Source organism: Watersipora subatra, chromosome 6 (assembly GCF_963576615.1).
Source record: "Watersipora subatra chromosome 6, tzWatSuba1.1, whole genome shotgun sequence".
In the NCBI taxonomy this organism is placed as follows: Eukaryota; Metazoa; Bryozoa; class Gymnolaemata; order Cheilostomatida; family Watersiporidae; genus Watersipora; species Watersipora subatra.
Genome location: NC_088713.1, coordinates 16,580,160 through 16,605,622, shown reverse-complemented (window position 1 = coordinate 16,605,622; position 25,463 = coordinate 16,580,160). Strand labels below are relative to the sequence as shown.

The following is a 25,463-nucleotide window of genomic DNA, read 5'->3' as shown; positions in this document are numbered from 1 at the left end:
GCGATTCGGGCACACCTGGCTGGTATCTAGAGATGTCTACCGTTATTGTTGTTCCTAATGAATTCTGCACATTCTAAAAACTTGGCTTTCTGTAAACTGTCGCACCAACCCTGTATTTTCTATGTGCCAGGGGAGAAAGACGAGAGGAGAGAGACAGGAGAGATGATAGAGAGAGGAAGGATGACCGAAGGCATTTGAAGACCGATGGGAAGTTCTCGAGGCATGATGGTCAAAAGCCCCCTAGACGCACCAAGTCTAGAGAAGAATCAGATAGCAAGTTAGTATTTCTAGTATATTTGTCTTACTATTGTAGCCGAGTTAAGGCGCTTCTTTTGTGCTTATACTTTGATAAATAATTGGTGCAACGTGGAGATGCATGTGTCAGTCTTTTTCATATCCAGCGATATGTATATTTAGTGTTACTTTATTACATAGGATGGGTAATGGATATATTTAAACAGCTCTGTTTGTTACCAGGATTCTATTTGTATTGACATATCGCCTGTAGGGATAAGCTTCAGTGGGAGTTTAATTAATTTGAATCAAAATTCGAACCTCGTACTGGTGGTAGTTGGTAAAGTTTCAATTCACAACTGTCCTGGTTCCCAAAATGTTGCTTATTTGCTTAAAAGGAGTAGCAAGCAGCTCGGCCACGTGTGATAATTTCTTACTCTAGAAAATAAGTATATATTACTCTATAAGTAATAATTTCATTTTAAACAGAAATGCTTTTTGAATTATGACATACTAGAATCATAGAACAAAGAAAGGCAACAGTTCATCAATGCAATCAAATAAAAAGTTTGACGTATAGCTTTTAAAGTACCTTTCTCTGTTAACGAAATGTGCGTTAGATATGGCGTTAGGTTGAAGGGGTTGGCAATTGAAAGTTGACTTGCAACAAAGTTCACATTGGTGCTGCACGATAAACCGATATCATTCGATGTGATGATATATTTCAGTGGATGATTTTACATTTTGTCAGTTTTCAAATTGATATGAATATCGAAACCGATATTTTATCAAAATATCAGCGTGATTTAATTTGCAAAACTGGAGTTGTCTACTTTCCTTATTGAAAGAGGGACAATTCCTGTTTTTTTAACCGATATTGACCAATATCCTTTTATATCGTTTATGTTAAAGCCTAACACTATATATCGATAGAAGACAACTTCAATGTTCGATATTCAATATATTTAGAGACCAAATAATCGAATGTACATGCAAAGATATCGTGCAGCGCTAGTTCACATTGGTTATTTGGTATCAAAAGATTCACCATGTTTTACTCTGCTGTGTTGTATGTGCAAAATATGTGGAAATGTGATTACAAGCTCTTAAAAGCTCAAAAGCGAACAGTTAATCGCCGCCATCACGAAACTGCCGTAGATTGTACTCAATTTATTTCTCTGACGTAGTCGAACGATTTGGTTATTGTTTTGGCACGTAAGGTTAACACGTGAATTAAAAGGCTCAATATAAAACTTCTCCTAGCACTAGTTTATGACAAACACTTCGGGTTTTACTGAAGAGCCCTTACCAATTATGGATGCTCGTTACTGTACAGTTTTGTCTCGGTTTGGACTAGTGGTCTAATCGTAATCTGATCATGTGACCCATACTTCTTGCCAAATGGCGCGAACAATTTCTGCAGCGTTTTCTGTTTATCACATGAGACCAACAGGCTCGTCATGTTTATCAGAGGATATGCACTCCTTTGAGCCAATGTTAAAAAATTAAACGAATTTTCACAGTGGAAATTCATGATCTTTGTTTAACCATTCTCATGGCTGATGTTATTAATCTAGTCATTCACTACGATTGACTAGCACAAAAAAGGGGTGTGGCCTAAACGCTCCTTGTTGGCACCGGAAACGCTCGTGTTGTTATCACTTTAGGGGGAGATAACTCTATGGTTGCACCCATTAAAATTATTAACCCTGTAGATCCCAGCCATAGAACAGATGATAGAAAAAATACCTCCAACAGTTTCCTGTGCAAGAAGAACATCTAGAACATAATTCAATTGGATCTTTTTTTAAATAGATTTTTTAGGGAAGTTTCAACATGTTGCACATGCGCAACATTGGGTGGCAGATGACATCGGACATGTAACATTGCACACACAACATTTTTTTCCAACAGACATTCACAATTTTAAAGATAGTTTATTATTTATACAATGAGACTTACACCATTAGCACACAAAAACTTAGTAAGTAGTATCCAAGACCAGCATTAGAAGATAATGGGCTATATTTTGTGTGCAAAATCTCGATAAAGTCATCACTATATGTGATACTCTGTGAAACAGTTACGGCCCTACGTGAAGCAAAGCCGAACATCGCATTTCACACAAATTGTTATTGTGAAAACTGACAAATGTCTTCGCCTTTGGTTGCCTCGGCTACTACTACTACTGGCCATAGTTGTTCTGTATAACATGAATAAAAAAATTGAACACAACAATCGGCTCCACAATCATTGTATCAGCTCAAGCTACAAGTAGCATGAGTAGCCTATGAGAAATACTATGATAAACCACATCACCACAGATACAGGAGTGGAAAACGATAGGTATATTATTATAATTATAGTATCCTGTTGGTTGGTAGGCCTGGTATAGTTGGTAGGGCCATAGTAAGGTGGGCCTGCATTGTAGTTTGTACATAGCAATAAGGCCACCAGTATTACTGCTGAAGATCATAATTAGAAGCAGTTTATACTAGGCCAATTAGTAATGACAATAACTAACAATTACATAACCAAACTAATTATTAAAACAAAAACACAATAACCAATGAAAAGTATTAACAGTGCCCAGTGTAGCATATATGCTACACACCTCAATTGATGCCTGAAAAGTCACCATGTTTGGATATTACCCACTTCCCAACACATCAAAATGAATCAGAAATATATTCTTTTCATAAAAAAAGTAAATGCATAAGCAAACTTACCTTCTTTTATGTAGAAATAAGAATAGGGAAATAACCAAGATACTAGTTGAACATTTTTGGGGCAGTCATTACAGGAAATGGAAGTCACATGACCAAACTAGTCACATGATAGCAAATCTGCCATTTCATGTAGCATATATGCAACATTGGGTATTGGTCATGACTTTCAAAACTAGTTCTTTTTCTAAATTATAGGAATTATGACCAGTCAAGGTACATGTAGCATATACGCTGTAGTTTTACAGGGTTAACATGGTTATTTGAAAATATTCTACATAGTCTAGTTACCAATTGTGTTCACAAAGCCTAGTTGCTTGGTGAACACAATCGGTACCATATTACTTGTTTTAAACTTTATTTGAAGTCATATTGTCTGTTAGGGAGGGAATGGGAGGTGGAGAGGCACGGAAGAGGCGATCAGACATGACAGCTCCTCCTCCTGTCGTAAAGGAGAGTCTGAGAGGAGATAACGATCGGCAAAGGCAGATGGTGACCCTACGGAGGAACAGTAAGAAGGATGAGAGCAAGAGCAAAGCACCTGAAAGCACATCCACCTCCACGTCTGTTGTCACAGCCCATCCCACAGATAAATCTCAAGATAAAAAGGTTAGTGGCTACTTCCTTCTTCTTTGCCTATTGTCTGAAGGCCAATCTCGGCATGTAAGGCAGGTGTCTTTTCGCACAGAAGCTTAAGTATCATTGTTTTTGCACTTGATAAGTACCCCTTTTGTTTGCTTGGTATTTGTTCTATTTTGTGATTTGCAAATAGTTTCATCCTATACTCTCAAAGAACAGAAATAAATGTAACGAGATAATCTAGCAGCATCAAACCATCGTATCACTTTGGCCTAAAGACCAACATTTACAACAAATCGTTCAAGATTGCCTTGAATAGTTTGTTGTAAATTTTTTAGGTCATCCTTCCACCCATCAACTATGCGACTCGCTTAATTTTCCTGCTTGTCATGCGTCCTAAAATTTGTGAGTGATGAAATAGCATTGAGAAAGACTCGATAATGGTATTACTGAGTCAGTATAAAAAGCGAAGGCTACGATTTAACCTGTCACTTTTACAACAAATCTATGCTTCACCCATTTCAATTCTTAAAAATTCATGTTTTACAAAATGCGCTTTTTCGGGTTGTCAACATTTAATTACGGGATGGTATAGCGAGGTAGCTAAGTATTGTGTATAAAGTAGACGCTCCTACAACGTAAATTCCAGATAACGTAAAGAATTTATGTGAAGTTTTTGCTTCGTAATATAAAAAATTCCATGTAATGGAAAGTGTCAAGTCGAGGGAGTTTTCAAATTTGATTTGAATGGAATCTCGTCGCACTTGCAAAAGAAAAACGGCGTGTGTATACCGTTATGCCTAATATATATACAACTTCCGTCACATTCTAGTTTTGTCGTGATAGATCTTCAGAATGTCAACAAAACAGAGAATAGGGTAGTTGCACCATTGTTCATAAATACTTGAAGGCGATTAGTGCAGGTGTTACAGCATCGGTCTACTAATCTGAATGTTAGGAGATGAAGTATTTTTTATCTTGACCTTGACCTCTGGATACAGATAGACGAACTAGTAGTATCGTTTTTTTACTATAGAAAAAAAAATTGTTTTGTGGACATCAAATAATTGTTATTAGTTTTACTTAGCAAAATAGACTTTGTTATCTAGAAACCATAAGCAAATCTTTGTAAATGAGTTGAAGATATGCACTCCCCATCAACTTGTTGTAAAATTACCACAATCATGGTCTATAAAACCAGTGAAGTTGATCATCAAAAGGAGAAAAGTTGTTGATGCAAACAAAGAATACTGCAATTATGGTACAACTAACAAATTACTTATTACAAAGTACTTATTAGTTACTTAATAAAATTAGTTTTTCCTTTTTGCATGACGAAAGGGTGAGTTTGAAAAAGATCTTGGAATTAATTAAGCAATTTGCATGCGTTTTACTGTTCATATAACGTAAACGTTCCTGGAACGGATTATTTACGTTGTAGGAGTGTCTACTGTAGTGTTATTATTTTATCCGCTACCTCTCCATTTTTACAAATAATTTACGTTTGTGTGTTAAAATTAGTTATAAACCGCTACTTGAACGACCTTGAACTTGAACGACACTAAAATAATTAACGATTCTTGTTGAAACCCAAGTTATGAAAACATTCAAGCCTAATTTTATGAAGAATCCAAAGTTCCAGCATTGATCATTTAGAGAAATTTCATTGAAAATGAGTCCAACATTGCTACATGTAGACTAACCATCTCTTTTGTATACGCATATTTTGGTTATGTAGCATGACTAATTGTGTGTGATTGTCCAGCCTCTGTTGGCTGTGTCTTAGTGCATGCTGCTGTCTGTATGCGTTGTAGTCCGTTAAACCCGAGTCTCAGGCCCCGCCAACTGAGTCTAGCAAGACTTCTCTACCTCCACCCAAGCAATCTGCTTGGGGCCCTACACCCGTCCCTCAGGCTATCTCTATAGGTGTAGAAGAAGCCAAGAGTAAATCTGTCTCATCACAAAAGTCAGAGGTGAGGGTTGTCTGGCTACATTCTGCTTTTATCCACTGCCAGTTCCTTTCTCCAGTGAGGTTTTCTCTTGCGCATATAAGATCACTTTTATCGTGTGCTTCTTGTTGGTCCCACTCCACCTCTCTTTTCACACATAGATCTCTAGTCATCCATTACACTTTGCATTCCGTGCACTCACTCATGTTTCAATTTTACTTTGTCAGTGTCCTAATACATAAAGAAGGTTTATTACGGCCATCTTCTTTCTATAGACTTCTGTTCCTTCACCAGACTTTGAAAGTTGCTTATAATCTATTGGATATAAGCAATAGCATCTGGAGTATTTTCCATCACTATTATTTTTACAATTGGTAATAACGGGTTTTAGTGTTATTTCCATTATATTAAAGGCCCAAAGTATGTGCAGTGTTATGTGTATTATTGAGCACATTGAATGTTCTGCATCAAATGTAGTTATACTCTAAAAATGTGTTACATATTCAAAAATGAAAAATTATCAACTCTTGCAATTCATAAAGATATGTTTGATGGAAAAGTTTTCTGCCAAAAGGCTCAATGTACCTTAGAGCGTTGAAAGTGCGTGGTTTTATTATGTTTGGTTTTTAGATTGCGCAATGTTTCGGTTCGCAATGAGAGCCACAAATAAATGCTATTTGAAAAATATAGTGTAAAATTATTTAAAATGAGCCTGTTGCCTCCCTTTTTATTAAACATTCTTAGTGCATAGAGCAGTTGATCTAGAATATCAAATGGGGTGATATTATATCACACATCACCGACACTGTCCTTAACAGAGCTTAGGATTTGTGGGTAGTTTTGATAATGTCTGTCATACAGTCGTAGTGAGCACGAAATTAGTGTTGAAAATGGTAGTGCCTTACTAATGATGCTGCAGTTACCTGTCCTTCTGCAGCTTTTGATGTATGATGAACAAAGTACACGTTTTTGTATAAAAATCTCAGGTTTTATCTTTAAAAATCATTCATAGGAAATGAGATTGTCATCATTTTCCAACTGCTCTGAAGCATATGGTGACAAAAGATTTCTGTAGCATGCTAGACTATGTGAGAGTGGTTAATTTTTCATTTATGCATGTTAGTGAAACCGTTTATTATTATTAGCATATCCTTTTTAGTTTTTGCTATGAATTATCCTTTATGTGTGTTCGTTGTTTAATGATCACGCATGAATAGGAATATAATTTGTAGCAAAAGGAGAATCTACCCCCAGCTCTTGATGAGACAGTCAAAGATGAGAGAACAAAGGATGAGAGGGCTAAGGACAGTCCTGATGTTGACAAGCCACCGGTGAAACGCTACAAGGAGGAGCAGAGCAGGTCTTCCCATAGTCGGAATGGGAGAGGTACTTTCACTCAGTACCCAGTGGATCGAGGTGGTAGGAGAGGAGGTCCTCGTTCTAGGGAGTTTGTAAGAGGTGGGGGCTCCATCGGTCGTGGCTCGAGTGCAAGAGGAGGATACAGCGTAGGAAGAGGTGCAAGGTCTCTCTCTGGTCGAACCTCCCGAGGCAGAAGTGAGTAAACCTTTCCAAATCTCTCATCGATTACATTGCACCCTCGCCATATGATTTTATTCCGTTTCGGGGTTGGCATTGTATAGCAAAAATGTCATGAAGGGGTATGGAAACCCATAGTAATTATATAATCCAAATATCCCCTGATGAAAGTCTTCAAAATTTACATATAGGTACATATAGGTACATATAGGTACATATAGGTACGTACAGGTACATATAGGTACTGAACATGTTAAAAATTAATGAGAAAATTATATGTTAACCTTACTAACTACAGTAACTTTAGATTTTAAAAGTTTTGATATTAGTGTGTATTAGATTATAAAAATGTGGATATTAGTGTACATTAGATTATTAAGGTGTGGATATTAGTGTACATTGGAATATAAAGGTGTGGATGCAATATGTTGATGTCGGGTATTCGCCTGATTTTTGTGTCTCAGTTGTTATATCTGCAATACCACATGGAAGGTTGTTTTTTGCTGTTGCCGTCACTGCTGAACTGTCTCTAATGTTGGCTTTCGTCTTCCTATCAGCAGGTGGCTATGAGGGCAGAAACATGAGCCGTGACTTTAGGGAAGGCTATTCGGCTGAAGATTGGGAGAATGAAAGGCAGCTACCTGTACCTAGAAGGGAAATGAAGAGTAAAACCGCGGCTACTCCTGTACCTGTTGAGGGAGGGAAATCTTCTAATGAACCTGAACAAAGGTGAGGTCATGGGATTATTTACAGGCGTCGCTGTCTGAGTGTCTGAAAAAAATACGGTAAATCAATTTCTCATTTTGTGATATAATCTAAGCTATCCAAAGGCTTGTTCCCCTTCGAGAATTAACATCTACTTTTCTAATTTTGATCTTTACTAAAATAGTAGCCATATCCGTAGCTGTGTAAAGTCATGCTAATAGTGTTAGGGCAAAGGATTGTCTCGAATGAGGATCGAACTCAAATTTCTTCCCAGCCAAGCATGCTACCATCTCAATCACCTTACTACATTCCAGAATAATTGTGCACATAATTGTTACTCGGTGATCTCTCAAGGCCCATGGGACTTCCTAGGTAATAGCAATCAATTGAGAGGTGAGATTGGTATGTAGGCTGCCTAACCTGCAGTAAACCATATCAACTTGTTCAAAGTGCTTTAGGGGGTATTGTCACACCGTTGTATTTCGCTGCAGCAGTAACCAAGTTGCCACTAAAGCAGCCGATGCAAAGGTACACGATGGTAAGAAGCCAGATTTGATGAAAGTGGAAATAACTCCATTGGTTAGCGAGGCGCCGCCTCCCAAAGAGAACATCTGGGACAAGCGAAAGCAGGAGTTCACCATGAGAGAAACGCCCTCACCTCCAACAAATGTGCAAGGAACTGAAGCTGAGGTGTCCGCAGTTAAAGATGCAGAGTCTACAACTAAAGATACCGGTGCGTTGTTTTGTTTGCTCGTTTGTGAGTGGTGGCGATGTTATGTTGTATTGGTTTGGTGTTGGTTATTTCAGAGCTATTGTTTAGTGTGTCTTCCTGACCTTTTAGTTCACGAGTTTATGTAAACCCAATGAGTATGGTTTTTGTGTATGTTGTTGCTCTTTTTAGTTGCTAGATAATTGGCTAGACGGGATTTATTTGATTCAGTGGTTTGCTATATCTGTTACGATTCTGAAGTACATAAAATACGTGTGTTGGTACATAGCCAAACACGCTCAACTATGTACCTATTCATACGTGCATACCAACTCTAAATTTCTATGTGCAGATGAAATATGTAGATTATGTGGTGAAAATGTACTAATGAGCTTTAGAATGTCATGAACATCTAAACTCATAAACTGCAGCAACGAATACAGTAGATACTTCTGCAACGTATATAACCTGTTCTAAGAACGGTTATATGAACAGTAAACTACATGTACATATAATAATAGCCAAATCTGTTCCAAGATCTTCCCAAATTCACCCTTTCGGTCCTTTAAAAAGAAAAAACTAAACTCAGCTTTCTCAATTTAAAGATTCCACAGTAACTGAAGTATTATTGGTTTGTATTGACAACATTTATTTTTTTCTTATCTACCCTTATTTAGGATCCATAATTATGGTGATTTGAATGTCAATTTTAATCGATTTTTCACTTGTTTCAGTAAATCAACATCTAATGCTGCAAAGAAAATGCAAACAGATCGCGCTCATTACAGCAAGATATTTTTGTTTTAGACAAAAATATCTTGCTGTAATGAGCGCGATGTCCGTTAGTCCGAATACATAGTACGTAATTTACGCCCAACAATTTTCAGGTTATGGGAGTGTCTAATGTATTGGTTCTTCTGTGTTTTTATTTTAATATTTGCTGATATTAATCATTTAATAATTTTGCAATCTTCTGCTGTACAGATTACTGAAAGGTTGCATTTCCTAATTATCTGTGATTTGCCAAGATAGCAGTCATGTCTGTTTAGTTATCACATGGTTTGCTGATTTTTTAGAAACAGGTGATGGCAAAATGCATGGTAGAAGAGAAGAGCAGTCTTCTAGGCGAGGCAGGGGTCGAACGCGTCCCACTAGAGATACCTATGTGGCACCAGGTGCTAGGGCGCGAACAGGTCCTCACCACAATAGGCAATCTTCCCGGTAAGTAGACCATAATCGATGAATTATTTGAGCCCATTTAAAATCTTTCGGTTCTGTTAGCAGGAATAAGAGGTGTCCACTTGTCATAACTGATGAGATCATTCAGTTTTTCACAAGTGTCTGGCCAGTCCTCTTTGTCTGTGTCAATAGAAAATGCTGTAAACCTGTGTTTGTTGTGAATTTGTCTGCTGTTGTGAATTTATGGTGGCTTGGCATTATACATATGATAATTTTTAAAAATGTTTAAGTTTGCCATGTGGATCTCATGGGAAATTAAAGTTCAGTATTGATTAAAGGTTGACTTGCAACAAAATTCACATTACTTGTCTTACAACATTCACATTCACTGTCTTACTCTGTTGTGTTGTAGGTGCCAAATATGTGGAAATGTGATTACAAGCTCATAAAATCTCGACGAAAAGCCGCTGTAGATTGGAATCTGTTTATTTCTCTGACGTAGTGATTACATTTGGTTATTGTCTTGTCACGTGATGTTCTCACGTAAATTAAAAGGCCAATAAAAAGCTCAATATAAAACTTATCGTAGCACTAGTTTATGACAAACACTTCGGGTTTTACTAAAGACCCCGTATCAAATGTAGATGCTCGCTACTTTACAGTTTTGTTCCGGCTTAATCTAATGGTCAAGTCGTAATCTGCTCATGTGACCCAATACTTCGCAAATAATTTCTGCAACACTTTTCGATTATCACAGGTGACCAACAGGCTTGTCATGATTATCAGACAATGATATGTACTTCTTCGAGCTAAGGTTAAAAAATTAAACGAATTTTTACGGTAAGTTATAAGATATCAGTGCTAAAAGTGACAGCATTATAATGACGATAAAACTGACGCGTAAGAACAATAGACATGGTTTTATTGAATGTGTGAAATATATTGTGAAAATATTTCGACGAATGAGGTTGCGTGAAAGTGTAAACAGAAACCATCTTGTAACAACTACGTCCCATTTGAGCCGTTTTGGAAAGAGAATTCAAACTGCGGTGGTCTAGTGTGGCTGCAATTAACTGTTCGTTTTTTAGCTTTTAAGAGCTTGTAATCAGATTCCCACATATTTCGCACCTACAACACAACAGAATCTTTTTATACCAAATAACTGTAATGTGAATTTTGTTGCAAGTCGACCTTTAATTTTTGTGTCCACTTAATGGTATGCTAGAGGCAGTTAGGGTTTGTCATTGTCAAAATAAATTTCTGATGATAAATTCACTAAGCAAACAACAGTATGGTGGCACTTTCATTTATGAAAGGTTTAAACAGTTGTAATAACAGGTGCGAGTCCAACATGTTGTTGGGTTCCAAGAATGTAATGGAGTTATCTTCTTGCCATGTTTTACATGACCAGTTTTCATGGGTATATGGAAATTTTGCTCCATAATTCTTTGGAATATTTGAAAGACTTCATATGTTCAACAGAAATATAATTTTTGTTAGTGATTGTAAGGAGCAACCCTTTATGAACATCTAACTGACATTAAGGGTCCTCTTAAAGGTTGACTTGCATCAAAAATCACATTACGGTTATTTGGTATCAAAAGATTCGCCATGTCTTACTCTGCTGTGTTGAAGGTGCAAAATATGTGGAAATGTGATTACAAGCCCTTAAAAGCTCAAAAACGAACAGTTAATCGTCGCCATCATGAAACTGCCGTAGATTAGAATCCCTTTCCAAAACGCCTCAAATGGGATGTAATTGAACAAGATGGCTTCTGTTCACACTTCAATGCAACCTCATTCGTCGAAGTTTTTTCACAAATATACTTCACGCATTCAATAAAACCATGTCTATTGTTCTTACGCATCTATTTCATCATCATCATTGTAATGCTGTCACTTTGAGCACTGATATCTCAAAACCTACCGTAAAAATTCAGTTAATTTTCTAACCTTAGCTCGAAGGAGTGCATATCATTTTCTGATGAACATGACGAGCCTGTTGGTATTGTGATAGTCGAAAAATACTGCAGAAATTATTCGCGCTGTTTGACAAGAAGTATGGGTCACATGATCAGATTACGACTAGACGATTAGATATTGACGAAACAAAACTGTAAAGTAGCGCGCATCTATTTTTGATAGTCTTTTGGTAAAACCCGAAGTTTTTTTCATGAACTAGTGCTATGAGAAGTTTTATCATGAGCCTTTTATTGGCTTCTCAATTCACATGGTAACATCATATGTCAAAACAAGAACCAAATAGCTTGAGTACGTCTGAGAAATAAACTGATTCCAATATACGCTGTTTCCGTGATGACGGCAATTAACTGTTCATTTTTGAGTTTGTAATCACATTTCCACATATTTTACACCTACAACACAGCGGAGTAAGACACGGGGAATTTTTTGATACCAAATAACTGTAATGTGAATTTTGTTTCTTAACTTTTAAGGGTCCTCTTAATCAACCGTATGATTAGCATCCAAATCTGTTCAGATAAAAACATGTGTAAAAAAGATTTCAAGATTGTTGTGTTAATGGTTTTACAACTTTTAGAAATGACTACTACCAGTATGATGACAGCTATGACGATGGCAGTCAAAGGTACAATAGTCGTGGAAGAGGGAGAAGCAGGGGTGGATTTGGTAGTAGCTCGAGGGGTCGACACGGTGATTCCAGAAATGGCCGCAGAGGAAGCAGGGAGGATGCTGACAATGGCCCGACTATCGATCAGTGGAATGGTCCTCCAGATGAGACCGCTAGGGATTTCTCTGCCCCTCCAACTAGTCGAGGTAGAGGTATGTGAGGCTTACTAAAATTCACATTGTACTGAAATGTACATTCTGTTTCTCACCTCTATGAGAAAAGCCGAAACCACTACATAGCAAATACAGACGGTTCCCTACTTACGAACATTCGGGTTACGAACAACGGTACATACGAACAGGTCTGCGCGTAGGCACTACTCAGAAGCACGACCCAGCATCCACCTTTCTCTGCCCAGTTCGTTTATACTTTAACTTTTTTATTTTTACTGTACGTATTATTGTAAAGGGATTTGCCGGCCTTTACTTGGCACAATCTAGACTAATAAATAAAGAGAAGAGAGTGCGTGTAGTTTCATTCAGCTTTTAATTAGCGAAGGAAATTTCACTAGCCGAGGAGCGTGCGGCTATCTGCTCTGTTCAACTAAATGAGCGCACTCCTTTATATACAATATCAACCGTTCCGGCTAACGGCAAACGTTAAGAACACCGGCTAACAAGGTGAATAAATAAGACCGCTAGCGCGTTGGTATGACAACAATATAAGTGACGATAAGTGATAGTGTTATGACGGTATATCAGATATAACAATAGCATAACGAGTGAAACAACGATATAATAAACGGACAACACATACAAAAAATATGTATTAATCATAGTTTCTTTGGCATTGAAATGAAGTATACAAAATATTTGTATACAAACATCTGCTCCAACATATGTTTTCCGCAAATATCATTACAGATTAACTTTGCAAGTTTAGGTTTTACCATATTTTGGACATACTGATCTGGGATTTCTCTTATACGAGATCACCTCGATTAATAGCAAAATCTTGGGTTGGAAGTACTGTAGATAGTTTTGTTGAGTAATGGGGAAAGTCATGATTTGCATGTCACACGCTTGTATTTCTATATTATTAGTATCATTAACCGAATAGTTTTCAGAAATTTTTTCTGTAAGTGGACTATAAATAGATAATACTTACAAAGTGAATGTTAGCATGGACAAAACAATAACACCACATAACATGGTTAAGTTTGAAGATTCAAATGTCATATATTAACTGTATTGAAGACAGTTACAATATTTTTTAAGCGTTTTCAGCTGGCATGATTATCTAACTTTCCATCTTGATTGTCTACACTTGGTAAAATTGATGAGGTGAATAACTGTTAGTTTATCCTTTGATCAACCGTTGTTGGCATGACACTTGCAACTGTCCGAAACTGACAAAGGGAGTTTTTCAGTCGTTTCTTTTGCATTTATTCCTGCAAACTAGCAGGTTTTATGCCCAAACTAATAATAATTCATTGGGGAAAAGGTCGTCTGATAGGAATGATGATAAAATCAACTCCGATTTCCATATGATGTGATTTGATCTAAATTAACCAAATTACATCTCGCAACGATATTCAGCTTTTCATTTAGTGCTTAAGTAATTGCATTCGTTAAATTTGTTGAGCTGTAGTAGGGAAACAGTATGATTTTCTTTTGACGCTTTTTGATACACTATACTATAGAACAGTACTATTTTGGTGTCATAACAACTAATAAACTCTTGACAATTTACTTTCAGGTAGAGGCAGGGGTGGACGATATTCAACGCGGGGTGGTTCCACTCGTGGAGGTCGAGGCAGGCCTCATGTTATATTGCCAAGCGCTGCCAGTCCGAGCAAACGTCGACAGGACAGTACCAACACTGACAACGACCCACAGGTTAGTCTCCTTTCCCAGTCATTGCTACAGTCTGATTTAGTTTTGGTAGGCAAAGTGCAGGTAGATGAAAGTGGTTGTTGTTGTTGCAGGAAGAGTGGGAGACTGCCTCGGAGAGTAGTGACCATTTGAAGGACTCTGTTGGTCTCTCCCAGTCGAATAACTCTAAGCCTAACAAGGTCTCTGAGAGACGGGAGGACACAGTATCAACAGGGCCGTATTCTCGATCAAATGGTACATATCCTGTGCTGTTGTGTCATTTTGAAAACTTATGTTGTGCTTTTACAGTTATACTTGTTAAACGGATTTAGATTTTTCAAAGCAGTTTAAACGTTAAAGGAAAGACTTTCCTAAAAAATTGATAGTTTAACGCACTTTGAGTTACAATGCTGTCAAAGCTTGTTCATACCCCGATAGAATGATGAGCTGTCATTATTGTCAGCTCCTAGCCAGATGCTTACATCTACTTGTGAAAATTTTTAAAGCAATCCTCGTTATCTATAGCCATTCTATTCTACACACTTGTTATGACCTGTCAAGTAAATAGATTGCTAATCTAGTCCTCCATTTAATTCATAGATTCAAATTCCGACTGCCAACAGTTCTTAGATATAGCTCTTTTTGTCTCTGTGTATAGGTTCCTCCACTCTCCGAGGTGGTGCTAGAGCCAGTGGAGAAAGAGGTAGGGGCAGGGGTGAAAGGAGCAGAGGCAGAGGGGATAGAGGCAGGGGAGCATACAGGTCAAATAGAGAAGACAGGTATAACAAGGAGAAATCTCCCGAGGGAAAGGTTAGTACTGTAATACGTAATCAAAAGTATATTCTTAATGGAGTGATAAATTTAAGATTTGGCATAATTTATGCATTGATATTAATTTAAAGCCATTTAGCCTCAGTGATGCAATTCTCCAAGCTGCTCTGGTCCTTTTTACCGGCGCACAACAAGTGATGAGTCATGCTCTCTTGTACCTTGCAACTCCTTTACCTAAGGAGTTGCATATGCATCACCTGCATCTTAGACACATGTTTTGTTTCTACATCTATGCTGACTGACAGCGACTAGATAAGTTATACTTATATACTTGTATCTCTCCTATTACGTTATTATCTGAACACACTCTAGCAGTTAACTCTAACACTTGCCACTATTCACCATAAAGTTATAAACTTGTGAGTTAGTTTCAAATATTTATTACTAGTATGTCGATTTAATTGTTTTTTCAGCTATCTTATAAGAATTTTGTTAAAGGATTCAACTGAACGTGTGTAATAATGTAATGGAAGGACATACATAAAAAGTTAGCCAAACCCGGAAAGATAATTAACCATCAGGCGTAGTTGGCCGATTGCTGCCTGTAATTTCTACAACCATCGTTGCAAAATGCAATAAATCTGGAAATAATTTTAGAACAAAGTGAGATAGCACTCTGCACAGAAATACATGAACTACAGCTCATACTCAGCTTGCTTTTGGTCACTGTAGTGTGTTACATTCTCTGATATGTTACAGACGGCCCCCACTTCGTCACGAGGCCGGGGAAGCAAAACCTTAAACGGTGCCAAGGCAACAGGTTCTACGAATGGGACAGTCTACAAGGTTGACAACTTTACTTTTGATGATCCATCAGCTGTAGGTAAGTCATTCTGTCTGTTGTACTGGACATGCTCGTCGTGTGCGACTTTCCAAGGAATCTTAATGACTCTAAAAAGTACTTTTTGATGTGTTCTCAAATTACCTCATAGTTTATTAGGATTTGGCATTGATTGTTACCATCTCTGCTTTTGCTCACATAGATGGAGGGTATCTCTGAAAGGTGTCATTCATGTTAAAATGCAGAACTGTCCAGTTACAACTATTCACATTAGTTGATTTTCCATCATTTTGAAGTTGTTTTGAACTTTGTCTAACTAGCATTATGGAAATCTTGGTGGGTAAATAGAATTAATTTTATATTAATGAACTGTGTAATTTATTTTGTATTTGATAATAGTGAATGTAACAAATTTAAAAGTTATGCAGCAAATTGTATTTATTGACGTCTATTCAGTCACTGTGTAGTGTAAAAGTAGCGAGTATCAACAATACAGTAGACGCTTTACAACGTAAATAATTCATTTCAGGAACATTTAAGTTTTAAGGATTTTACTTTATATGAACAGTAAAATACTTGTAAATTGCATGATCTTTGCTAAGGTCTTTTCAAACTCACCCATTTGGCCATTAAAAAAACGACCTAACTTTTTAATTTTTTGTATCATAACTGCAGTATAACAACATTGACATCATCCCTTTTTCTGTTCAATTTCACTAATTTTATTGACCACGATTGTGGTAGTTTTACAATGGATTGGTGTACAGTAAAACTAACCCCAAATATTTTATGCGTCTACACTAGAGCAAAACACCCATTCATAAAATACCCATTCATCGTCTATCGTTAAGTATTTATGAACAATTGTGCAGCTACTCCGTTTTGTCGACAAATCTAATAATCTATCACATAATCTATCACGACAAGCTAGAATGTCACGGAAATTGTATACATAATATATATAATAAAGCTATACGCATGTCATTTTGTCTTTTGCCAGTGCGGTGAGATAGGTTACCATTCAAATCGAATTTAAAAACTCGCCCAACTTGATACTCATGTTATATGGAATTTTCTACATAGTACAGAGCGAAAACTACACAAACTATTTATGCTATCTGAAGTTTACGTTATACAAGCATTTACTGTACTTAAGACTCGGTATTTGTTCTTAACATTCGTGGTTTGGGTATTAATCACATACAAGTTCTACATCTGAGGACTATCGGGCTTTCGATAATTGTCTCAGCCTTACAGTAACAAAATTTTGTACAGTAGACAGTTCTTACAAACCCCAGTATCCCAGCGTTTGACATCATGAAAACAGTGCTGATAGGTTACTGCTATGTGCTGCCAATAGGGCTATTGCTATCGTTGTTTACTTGTCCATTCTTTGTTTAGCCTCGGCTCTTTCAAACAAGAACTCTGAGTTGAGTGATGTATCTAAACCCCTCTCGAACAAGGAGAAGACCAGTAAATCTGTTTCAAAGGAGACTAGTCATCCGGTAGCAGACCCTTTAGACGGTATCGACCTCAACAATTATGCAGGCATGTAGCTAGTCTTCTTATGCTGTAGTATGCCAGCATTTCACCTGCAATCATCTTTGAATTTAGATTAGAAATTACCTAATTACCTAAAGTACATACCGAAGCAGCTTTTTAGATTTTATAATCTTGGTCATGACAAGCTCATTTTAACTTTTCAACCGCACCAACTAGTGTGTTGTCTGGCCTTGTAGAATTCATGATGCCAAGACTCAACTGTTAGCATTTGACTTAGTTACTGGCGCTTGCTAGTCTTGTTTTCAAGTTTTGTTGTACCGTGATATTCGTCATTCCCACCCGGATGAGTATTGTATGGTTGACAAAATTACTCCTTTTCCTCAGGGGTGGTGATCATCGATGAGATGACGGGTAACAAGGAGGATTCAGACGGTTGGCAGGATGAGGATGGCTTTCAGGAGGTTGTCTCGCGCAAAACCCGCAAGGAGAAGCAAAGACAAGAAGAGGCTGCTGCCAAGGCAGCAATCGCTAATGAGCAGGCCAAGAAAAAGCAGGTGATTGAATGGTCCAACAAAGGTTATTCCTGTACAGGCTTGTATAGTTCTGGGCAGCAAATAGATTGTTAGAAACGTTCAGGTTTTTTTATTGTGCATAACCAGAAATCATGCTTTTGCTGTTCATGAAATGCTTCTGTTAGTATCCATTGTTTTTTTATTACGTTGTCAATTCGTTTGCACGTGTGCTTGTTCAGGAAAACGACGCCATATTTGGAGACAAACGATTGCCATTCTCGTTCACTTTATGTTATTTAATAGTATTTTTGGTGTTGTTTTAATGCTATATCAGGATTCTCTGGAAAAAAGAGTTAAGCGCCGCTATAAAAAATTGATTGCAGAAGCTGCGTGTTTTGAATGGTAAGTTGTCTACAAAGATGGCGGACCACGATAGAATAACGTCACGAAAAAAACGAAGGATTGGATCGTTTGCAAACCATTTATTAACAGAATACTGTAAATGATTAACCATTACAGGACATTTCTGAATCGGATATGGGTCATGAAGATGATTTCAAAACCACTGCAGATGTTGCAAAACCATTGCAGATGTTTGAACAAGGGTTTCAGATAAAATATTTGATTTGTTGTCGGATATTTTATTTACTAGAAATTCCACTGTCATACAGCCCACGACCAAAGAGATATTGGAAAAAAAGAAAGGGTACTGATGGTTGAGAAATACAATATTAGCAGTCAAATGGCACTGCAGTGCAATAGGATAACTGCAATGGTAGCTGTAATGTACTGGGTGTGGGTGTTATTATATACAACAAATAGCAATAATGAAAGGAAAAGATTATGGTTATATCTCTCCCCCTGCAATAGGAGAAATGCAATATTGGCCAATATTAGAAGTAAAATGCACTGATATTATTAGAATAACCAATATTATTAATATAGTAATAATATAAAACCAATACACAATTTTGTTTATGTTTAAAAACGTCAGTTTTTATAATCTCATAAGTATAATCTTAAAATCTCATAAGAATTGTTGAAAAAAATCGTCATTTCCTTTACTTTCACTGCTAGAAGTAACTTACGTAACTCAGTTAGAATACCAAAGTACTCAAGAGTCTAAAATGTCAGTTGCTTTGAAATCGGCAAAAATGAAATGATTTCAGTACTCTTATGTTAATTACAGAAACCTTTGACAATGCTATAGACTGGTGAAATATGCACATTATTTTTCGCTAAATGCGCACAACTTTATTGTTCTATTCTCTGTCGCTCGGCGTTTCAATTTCCGGTCTTAACCTTTATTAAACCAAGCTTTTCAAGCGTTTTGTGGCGATTTTCGTCCAAATTAATCTGTCTATTTGTGTATAATCCGATCAAAAGGGTTAGTTTTATGAATTTGCGGTAACCTTTCAAAGGCTTGGTAACATATTTAAATAGGTTTATATGCGTTTTGTATCATTATTATACTTAAACGACTTTACTGAAAAATAGTTAAATTTGTTGATAGGATTTCATTGCAAGGGTTTGGTAATGGCCGTTAATGGATAATTTTTCGGGAGTTGTGTGCACATGTGCATTTATCATAAATCTCCCAATAAATCGCTTCACTCTTGTTTGGTCGTGAGAACATTTATGGCTTATTTTTGTTCCCCTTTAAGCAGGCTTGATGAAATCTGCTGAGATTCATTTAATCCTTGTTGGTTGATCCTTGTAGAGGCCTGGCTTGCGCCAGGCGTGAAACAACGGTCTAATCGCCATGAGAAATTTTAGTCACAAATCGTCTAGTTATAATACACCCAACTCCCAGAGTTTAGAGTTCACTTTTTAAACTTAATATCTTTTAAATGACATGTATATAACATTGTTAGTCCCTTTTGGTTAAAATTATTAACATTACTGTATTATATATACATAATTAGATATATGATGGATAATTTTCCGGTACATCTTTTGTTGGCCTTTAACAAAGAATTTTTTAAAAATCTTTATTCAATTGAGGTTTGGGTAAAAATCTGTCTTATGATTGCTAATTTGCATACATCTTGATGCTACTATAGCTTGTCTACATAATTTGTTTATCACAGTTGAACTGTCATTGCAGGTGTCTAGACAAATTACGCCTGTCTAGCAAAAACGCAGTTTTAGGAATTTATCTTTAACAAAATCTATTTTTTAAAACCGTCGAGGGTGGATAATCAAGAAAATAGCAATGTAAATACTTTGAACTAAAAGGAACCAACAAAGTTTTTAATCTTCATTACGCTTTATTTAATGTTTAGCAGTAAACTTAATTTTAGCCTAATTTCCTATAGCAAATACCTAGACACTCATTGCTATTAAATTTGTCAGACAGTTTGAATGCAATATAAAACAGAACTGGAGTTGTAAACATTTCTGTTTTCTTAGCAGTGAAATTGCTAGTAATTTTTCATAAAAAGGATTCATTATTTTCATTGGTTAGCAGTTTTAGGCTACAATGTTATTTTGTTTTATAATAGTCAATCCATTACAGCATGCAAAAAATGAATTACATAGTATGCAAAAATGTGTGATGTCATCGCTGTGTGGTAAAGAAACCTTTCAAGTTGAATGTGATGAAAAGCTATCAACTCAATTCTCAAAAAAGAGTCTGGTAGTAGATGTGCGATATTGCTGATTACATAATGGTCACTCCATTTTCAAACCTCACCTTACCATCAGCACTTGCAAGTTCACTTTTAGTCGTAGCGCATGAAAAGCCAAATTGATGGTATCTCTACGACAGCATGACCTTGATATAAACTTGCCGCTATCATCATGGATGACCAGGCGTGGTTAGCAGTTTTTCTTCTGAACCTAACATTCTTCTTGGGCAGGAGAAGAAAAAGGCTGTCTCCCTCCGATCAACCTCTCCTCTGCGAGGTGCCAGAAAGAACAAGCTCCCTCCTCGTTTCAGAAAGCAGCACTTTGAAGAAGAGAAGCCGAAGGTAGAAAACTTCAAGATCGACCAATGGGAGACGAACACCAGCGCTCCAGCGGTCAGCAGAGCCTGTATGTAATACTAGTCTATATTATTGTTTATGCTTTCTTTGCTATTTTATTTGATAATGTGAGAGAAAGTAGCATCTACACATTTATGTTACGCGACTTGTTTAAAGCGTTCATGTCTTTGACATGTAACAAACTTTTAGAGATGGGTATTGATTCACAAAGGCTGTATGATATGTTGTGTTCAATAATCAAGCATGTTAACTTTTAATAGCATTAGAAAACATATTTTTATCAATTAAACGTTTACAATTGGAATGGCAAAAAACATGGTGAATAGACAATGTACAATTGTCTTTTTGATAGCATGCCAGAAGGGAACTTATTCTGCTAATAGCGCTTGTACACTTAGCCATTTTTATATGTACATGAATACATGTGTCAAACATCATGTATGGAGCTGAACTCTGTAGTAAAGTGACATGTTCTATGTACTATTAACCCTTTCACTGCATTTGCAAGTAGTCATGGCAGTTACAAGTTGGTGACATACCGATATTATCTACTATTAAGCGAGTCGAGGGAAATATAAGACCTTTCTTCATCAGATATTTGTCATATGATGAGTGCATATTAAATCTATGCGAAATCTATGATCGACTGCCATGGATGCATTTTTTGCGAAATCTACAGTGGTTGCGTAGTAACTGAATACTATTGGTTTCGTGACAACAAAATCAACGATATTTGGTACTTCTAAAGCATTGGCATTAATGTCCGAATAATTCTCTAAAAAGTAGCCTATCTCTACGAAGCAAATTATAATCTTCAATCAGAAAATTCGAAGCCAAAAAAGAAATTTTTTTTTGAAAATTGGAATTTTAGTTGTAATATGGCTTATGTAAGCACCTTCTGTGTTAAAAAAAGATATCTGGTTGATGACATTATAGCCGATTCCGATTCAAACTTTGGTGAATACTCAGACAATGAAAGGACTGCACTGACTCCAATGGTTGTGAAAGTAAGTGTTGTAAGAGTAAGGAACATTGTAGAGAATCGTAATAGCTTCGTAGCGATCGTAGCTTCCCATAGATTTAGCAATGCATATAATATAGATACATTGCATTTTTTGCATAGCTTTGTTCATTAAGGCGTTGGCAACTGAAAATTTGTAACAAAAATGTTTTAGATAGTGTTTGAAATTGAAAAAGGGTGTAAACATAACATGCAGCAAAGTCGGCAATTTTTAGTAAAGTTGCTGGCAGTAGGTCGAAAGCTAAATTTGTACATGGATGACAGTGAAAGGGTTAACTAGGGATGCATTTTTGTCTTTGACAGTTGTTATAATTTGGTCCTCTGACTTGCAGGTGTAGGTGAGCCACCCGTACAGATAGGTAGTTGGGACCAGCGCATGGCAACAGTGGCTGCAGTTTCAGACCCAATCACAACTACCAGTACAAGCACGATTGTGAGCAGTAGCTCTTCTCAGCCAATCACTACCTCGGCCATTGTAGGCGATAACAATCTCCTTGTCGGACAACCCACTCCGGCCGATAAGAGTGGCGAACAGCATGACAGCGGTAGCTATGCTCTTTGATGTCTCAATAATATAGGATATATGAGATCGTGTATATATGTCAAAGCCATCATTTTGACAAGCTGCCTTAATAGCTGAAGACTTATGCACCAGGATTTTGCTTCTCGCAATGTGCTCAATTTGTATTCTAAACATGTTAAAAATCACCGCATTTGTTGAGGTACTGGATTTTTTGTAGCTTTACAGATTGGAACAAAGCTTGAAGGCTAGTGTTTGGTTGGTCCAAGTTGTCCTATAGTAAAACCACAAGAAACGAAGCTGATACATTGAGTCAGTGGTAAATGAGCCAGTGCATGATCTCGTGTGAATGTGAGCGCACAAATGTCTGGATATCGGAACAGCTACATGAAAATTCTACTGTTTAAATATGCTAAAATTTAGAATGTGCTGTACACATCAGAGAGTGTTGCCTTTTTTAGATTAGATTAGAAACCTCTTACGTTATGCGTATTTGTTTTTTAAATCTATGATATTAGATTTGCCCATGTTGTTCAGGTATTGATGTTGGAAATGAAAAGGACACGAGCAGCGTGCGAAGTTCGCCAGACGCCGGCTCTTTGCCGATGAGGCAGCCACTTGTCTCTTCCCAGCTTAGCCCTTTTTCCTCCGTTCTTCCTCCACCCCAGCATGAATCAGGCAAGCCAAGCAGTCGCGGGCACGCGCCCTCTCTTAGCTCCGCAGCACCAGTTGGCGTTGAGCTTGATTTCAAGTTTGACCCAACATTGGCTGAGCAACACAACAACAATTCTGCATCTGTCGACCTGGATCATGTACGTAGTTAATATTTGGTCTGCCACTTTTGTGTCTTCGTTGCTGTACAGGCTCTTTCCTTGTTTCTGAATTTTTGCTGCTCTGCTTCACTCATCAAAATGATTATTCATGTTACTTGTCCTGTCTTAGCTGAGGTCGATGAAGAGCATCTGGGGACAAAACTCGGAGGAACCAGCCTCAAATCAAGCCAATAATATATTCGGGAGTAACCAGCCATCTGAATCCGCTGCCTATCAGTCGACTGAGGTGTACGAACAGGTATCTTGTCGCTATTGTTGACACATTATTGATCTCTCCTGATACTAGCGCCATGCCTTGGGATATTCGTGCTTTCTATCTTTATAAATATGAGTTACTCAGTTCTTTAAGGTTGTCCGTTACTTAAAATGGAAAAACTTAGCATATTTTCTTCGCAATTTGATTTGCTTCAAATTAAATATTTGTTTTGGTTGTGTTTATTGTGTTCAAGACTACGACTTGCATTTAGGATTTAAAGATGAACTTAAACCAAATTTTATTAGATTTTATCTGAAAGTATCGGTATTTTTTATCATTTGAATTGTTTTTAATGGTGATCTGACTGCCAGAATGTTTCAAGATTATAATCGACAAAACTTAATCTCGGTTAAACCACTCGGGGGAAAAAACATGCAAAATGATGTCACTAATTACTATTGTTGCGCTCGTCGATGTCAGCTATTGCATTTACGCTGCAGCGTTATGTGTCTATTTTTTCAACTCTTTGCAGACGTCGTAATTGCACTTTTGCTTGATCTGAGTGTCTTAACCATGATCATGCTTTAAGGATTTTAATCTTAAATCATCCTGGCTGTCAGGTCACATCAAACATCGAAAACAATCACAGATGATAAGATAATACTGGTGTTTTTTAATTAAATTTTTTTGCAAGTTTATCTTCAAATAGCTATATAATTAATGGATTCACCGATTACCTTTTGTTAATAGGTAGCCTGTCAATTGTTGTTCATAGGTGGACATAGCTGCAGCTGTTGATGCGTTCCAGTCATCAACAGATGGCTTCTCCGCTACTGCCGAGGGCTTTAGAACTGATGGGTTTACGGATGCGACTTCTTACATGCCAAGCAATAGCCAATCCAACAACTTATTCGTCAGTCCAACAGGAAAGGATCAATCTAATGCGGCAGTGATCGGCGGCGCTATGCAACAGCCATCACCATCTGCAGTACGTAACTTGTATAGCATCTAGTTTATGTCGTGGCCACCGGTGAAAGAAGTCATATCATTTGTGTGTCGCATTGGCTGTGGATGAATGTACGATGGGCTTCATTTTCGTAGTAAAATTTAATGCACCCTTCATTGGCTGAATCATCGATTCTCAAAGTATAAAATTCTGACATAACTTCATGTTTTATCTAAATTTGCTTATTTGACAATGACGGATAAAGCTCATCAAAAACAACCTTCTACATGCTTCCCTGTTATGGATATGCGAAGGCTTGTCATTTCAACTGGAATTGTTTATGTAACCTCTGAGTATAACTTTTCAACGAGTATGTCATAAAACGTAATTTCTTTTATCACTTGGTTAAGTCATGAATGTACGTTCTTTCTTTTGTTGCTGTCTAAATTTGAGCATTAAGTCTGGATCTATTAAATCCTTGAGAGTAAATGTCATGTAGATGTAGTGACACAAATGCTATTGACATCACAAATTGTTGGAGGTTCATGATAGCGGGTTAATATTTTGATGGGGCTTCACCAAAGATAGGTGTGAATTTATTAAGAACGTGGGGCAATTTTGGTTGATTCATCTATTTTTCAGTGCCACGATTTTAAGTACTTCAATGTGTATGGGGTATAGCAAGTGTCTGTGCTGGACTTCTCATATCCTACTGTAATGGCTGATTTACGTCATTAAGGATCAGTTTTCTCGATTTTTTTAACCAATGTATAGCCTCTGATCATTTGTCTAGTTTTTCACTCACTAACATGTATAGTTTGAAAAAAAATTAATTAGAGAGAGTATAAAAAAGAGCTATACTTGCAGAGATAGTTTTTATATAAATTATGTACTGTTTGCAGTCTGCCCTAAGGAGTCCGCAGTCAGCAGGAAATGGCAATGGTGCAGGGGGTGTGGCTACTACCGCTTCTAGTTCAAGTCACTCCGTGCTTGATGGGAGTGCATCCGCTTTCACTCCGAGTTATCGTTACAAAGCTGGAGAAAGGAGCAGTGTTTCAGCGCTTCCAGGATCACAAGTTAGTTTCTTCTCCTTTGTCGCTCAATTTACATAGGAAGTTGCTCAAAAACAGATTTTGTGGTCCATTACAGAAATTGTGCATATTTACTAAGTTTCTATACAGATAGTGTAGAGACACCTGAGTGCACCAGTGCAGAAGCATTATGCTGTGCCGAAAAGCGGATTATGTTTTCA

General features: G+C 37.1%; 1 protein-coding gene across 3 annotated transcripts in view; it reads left to right on the top strand.

Moving 5' to 3' along the window:
- LOC137399030 (protein PRRC2A-like) overlaps positions 1 to 25,463 on the top strand; it is a 58,214-nt gene that overhangs the window by 16,792 nt on the left and 15,959 nt on the right. For 2 of the 3 annotated variants that reach the window (XM_068085175.1, XM_068085174.1), the window contains exons 16-35: positions 131 to 277; positions 3,344 to 3,569; positions 5,354 to 5,512; positions 6,721 to 7,042; positions 7,582 to 7,753; positions 8,221 to 8,462; positions 9,515 to 9,659; positions 12,178 to 12,419; positions 13,966 to 14,105; positions 14,195 to 14,336; positions 14,740 to 14,891; positions 15,612 to 15,735; positions 17,095 to 17,241; positions 17,581 to 17,750; positions 20,570 to 20,744; positions 22,049 to 22,261; positions 22,774 to 23,048; positions 23,179 to 23,307; positions 24,041 to 24,253; positions 25,114 to 25,287. In XM_068085175.1, coding sequence (XP_067941276.1) covers positions 131 to 277; positions 3,344 to 3,569; positions 5,354 to 5,512; positions 6,721 to 7,042; positions 7,582 to 7,753; positions 8,221 to 8,462; positions 9,515 to 9,659; positions 12,178 to 12,419; positions 13,966 to 14,105; positions 14,195 to 14,336; positions 14,740 to 14,891; positions 15,612 to 15,735; positions 17,095 to 17,241; positions 17,581 to 17,750; positions 20,570 to 20,744; positions 22,049 to 22,261; positions 22,774 to 23,048; positions 23,179 to 23,307; positions 24,041 to 24,253; positions 25,114 to 25,287 — 3,709 coding nt within the window. The remainder of the gene's footprint in view (positions 1 to 130; positions 278 to 3,343; positions 3,570 to 5,353; positions 5,513 to 6,720; positions 7,043 to 7,581; positions 7,754 to 8,220; positions 8,463 to 9,514; positions 9,660 to 12,177; positions 12,420 to 13,965; positions 14,106 to 14,194; positions 14,337 to 14,739; positions 14,892 to 15,611; positions 15,736 to 17,094; positions 17,242 to 17,580; positions 17,751 to 20,569; positions 20,745 to 22,048; positions 22,262 to 22,773; positions 23,049 to 23,178; positions 23,308 to 24,040; positions 24,254 to 25,113; positions 25,288 to 25,463) is intronic. The other variant, XM_068085176.1, reaches the window with a different exon arrangement.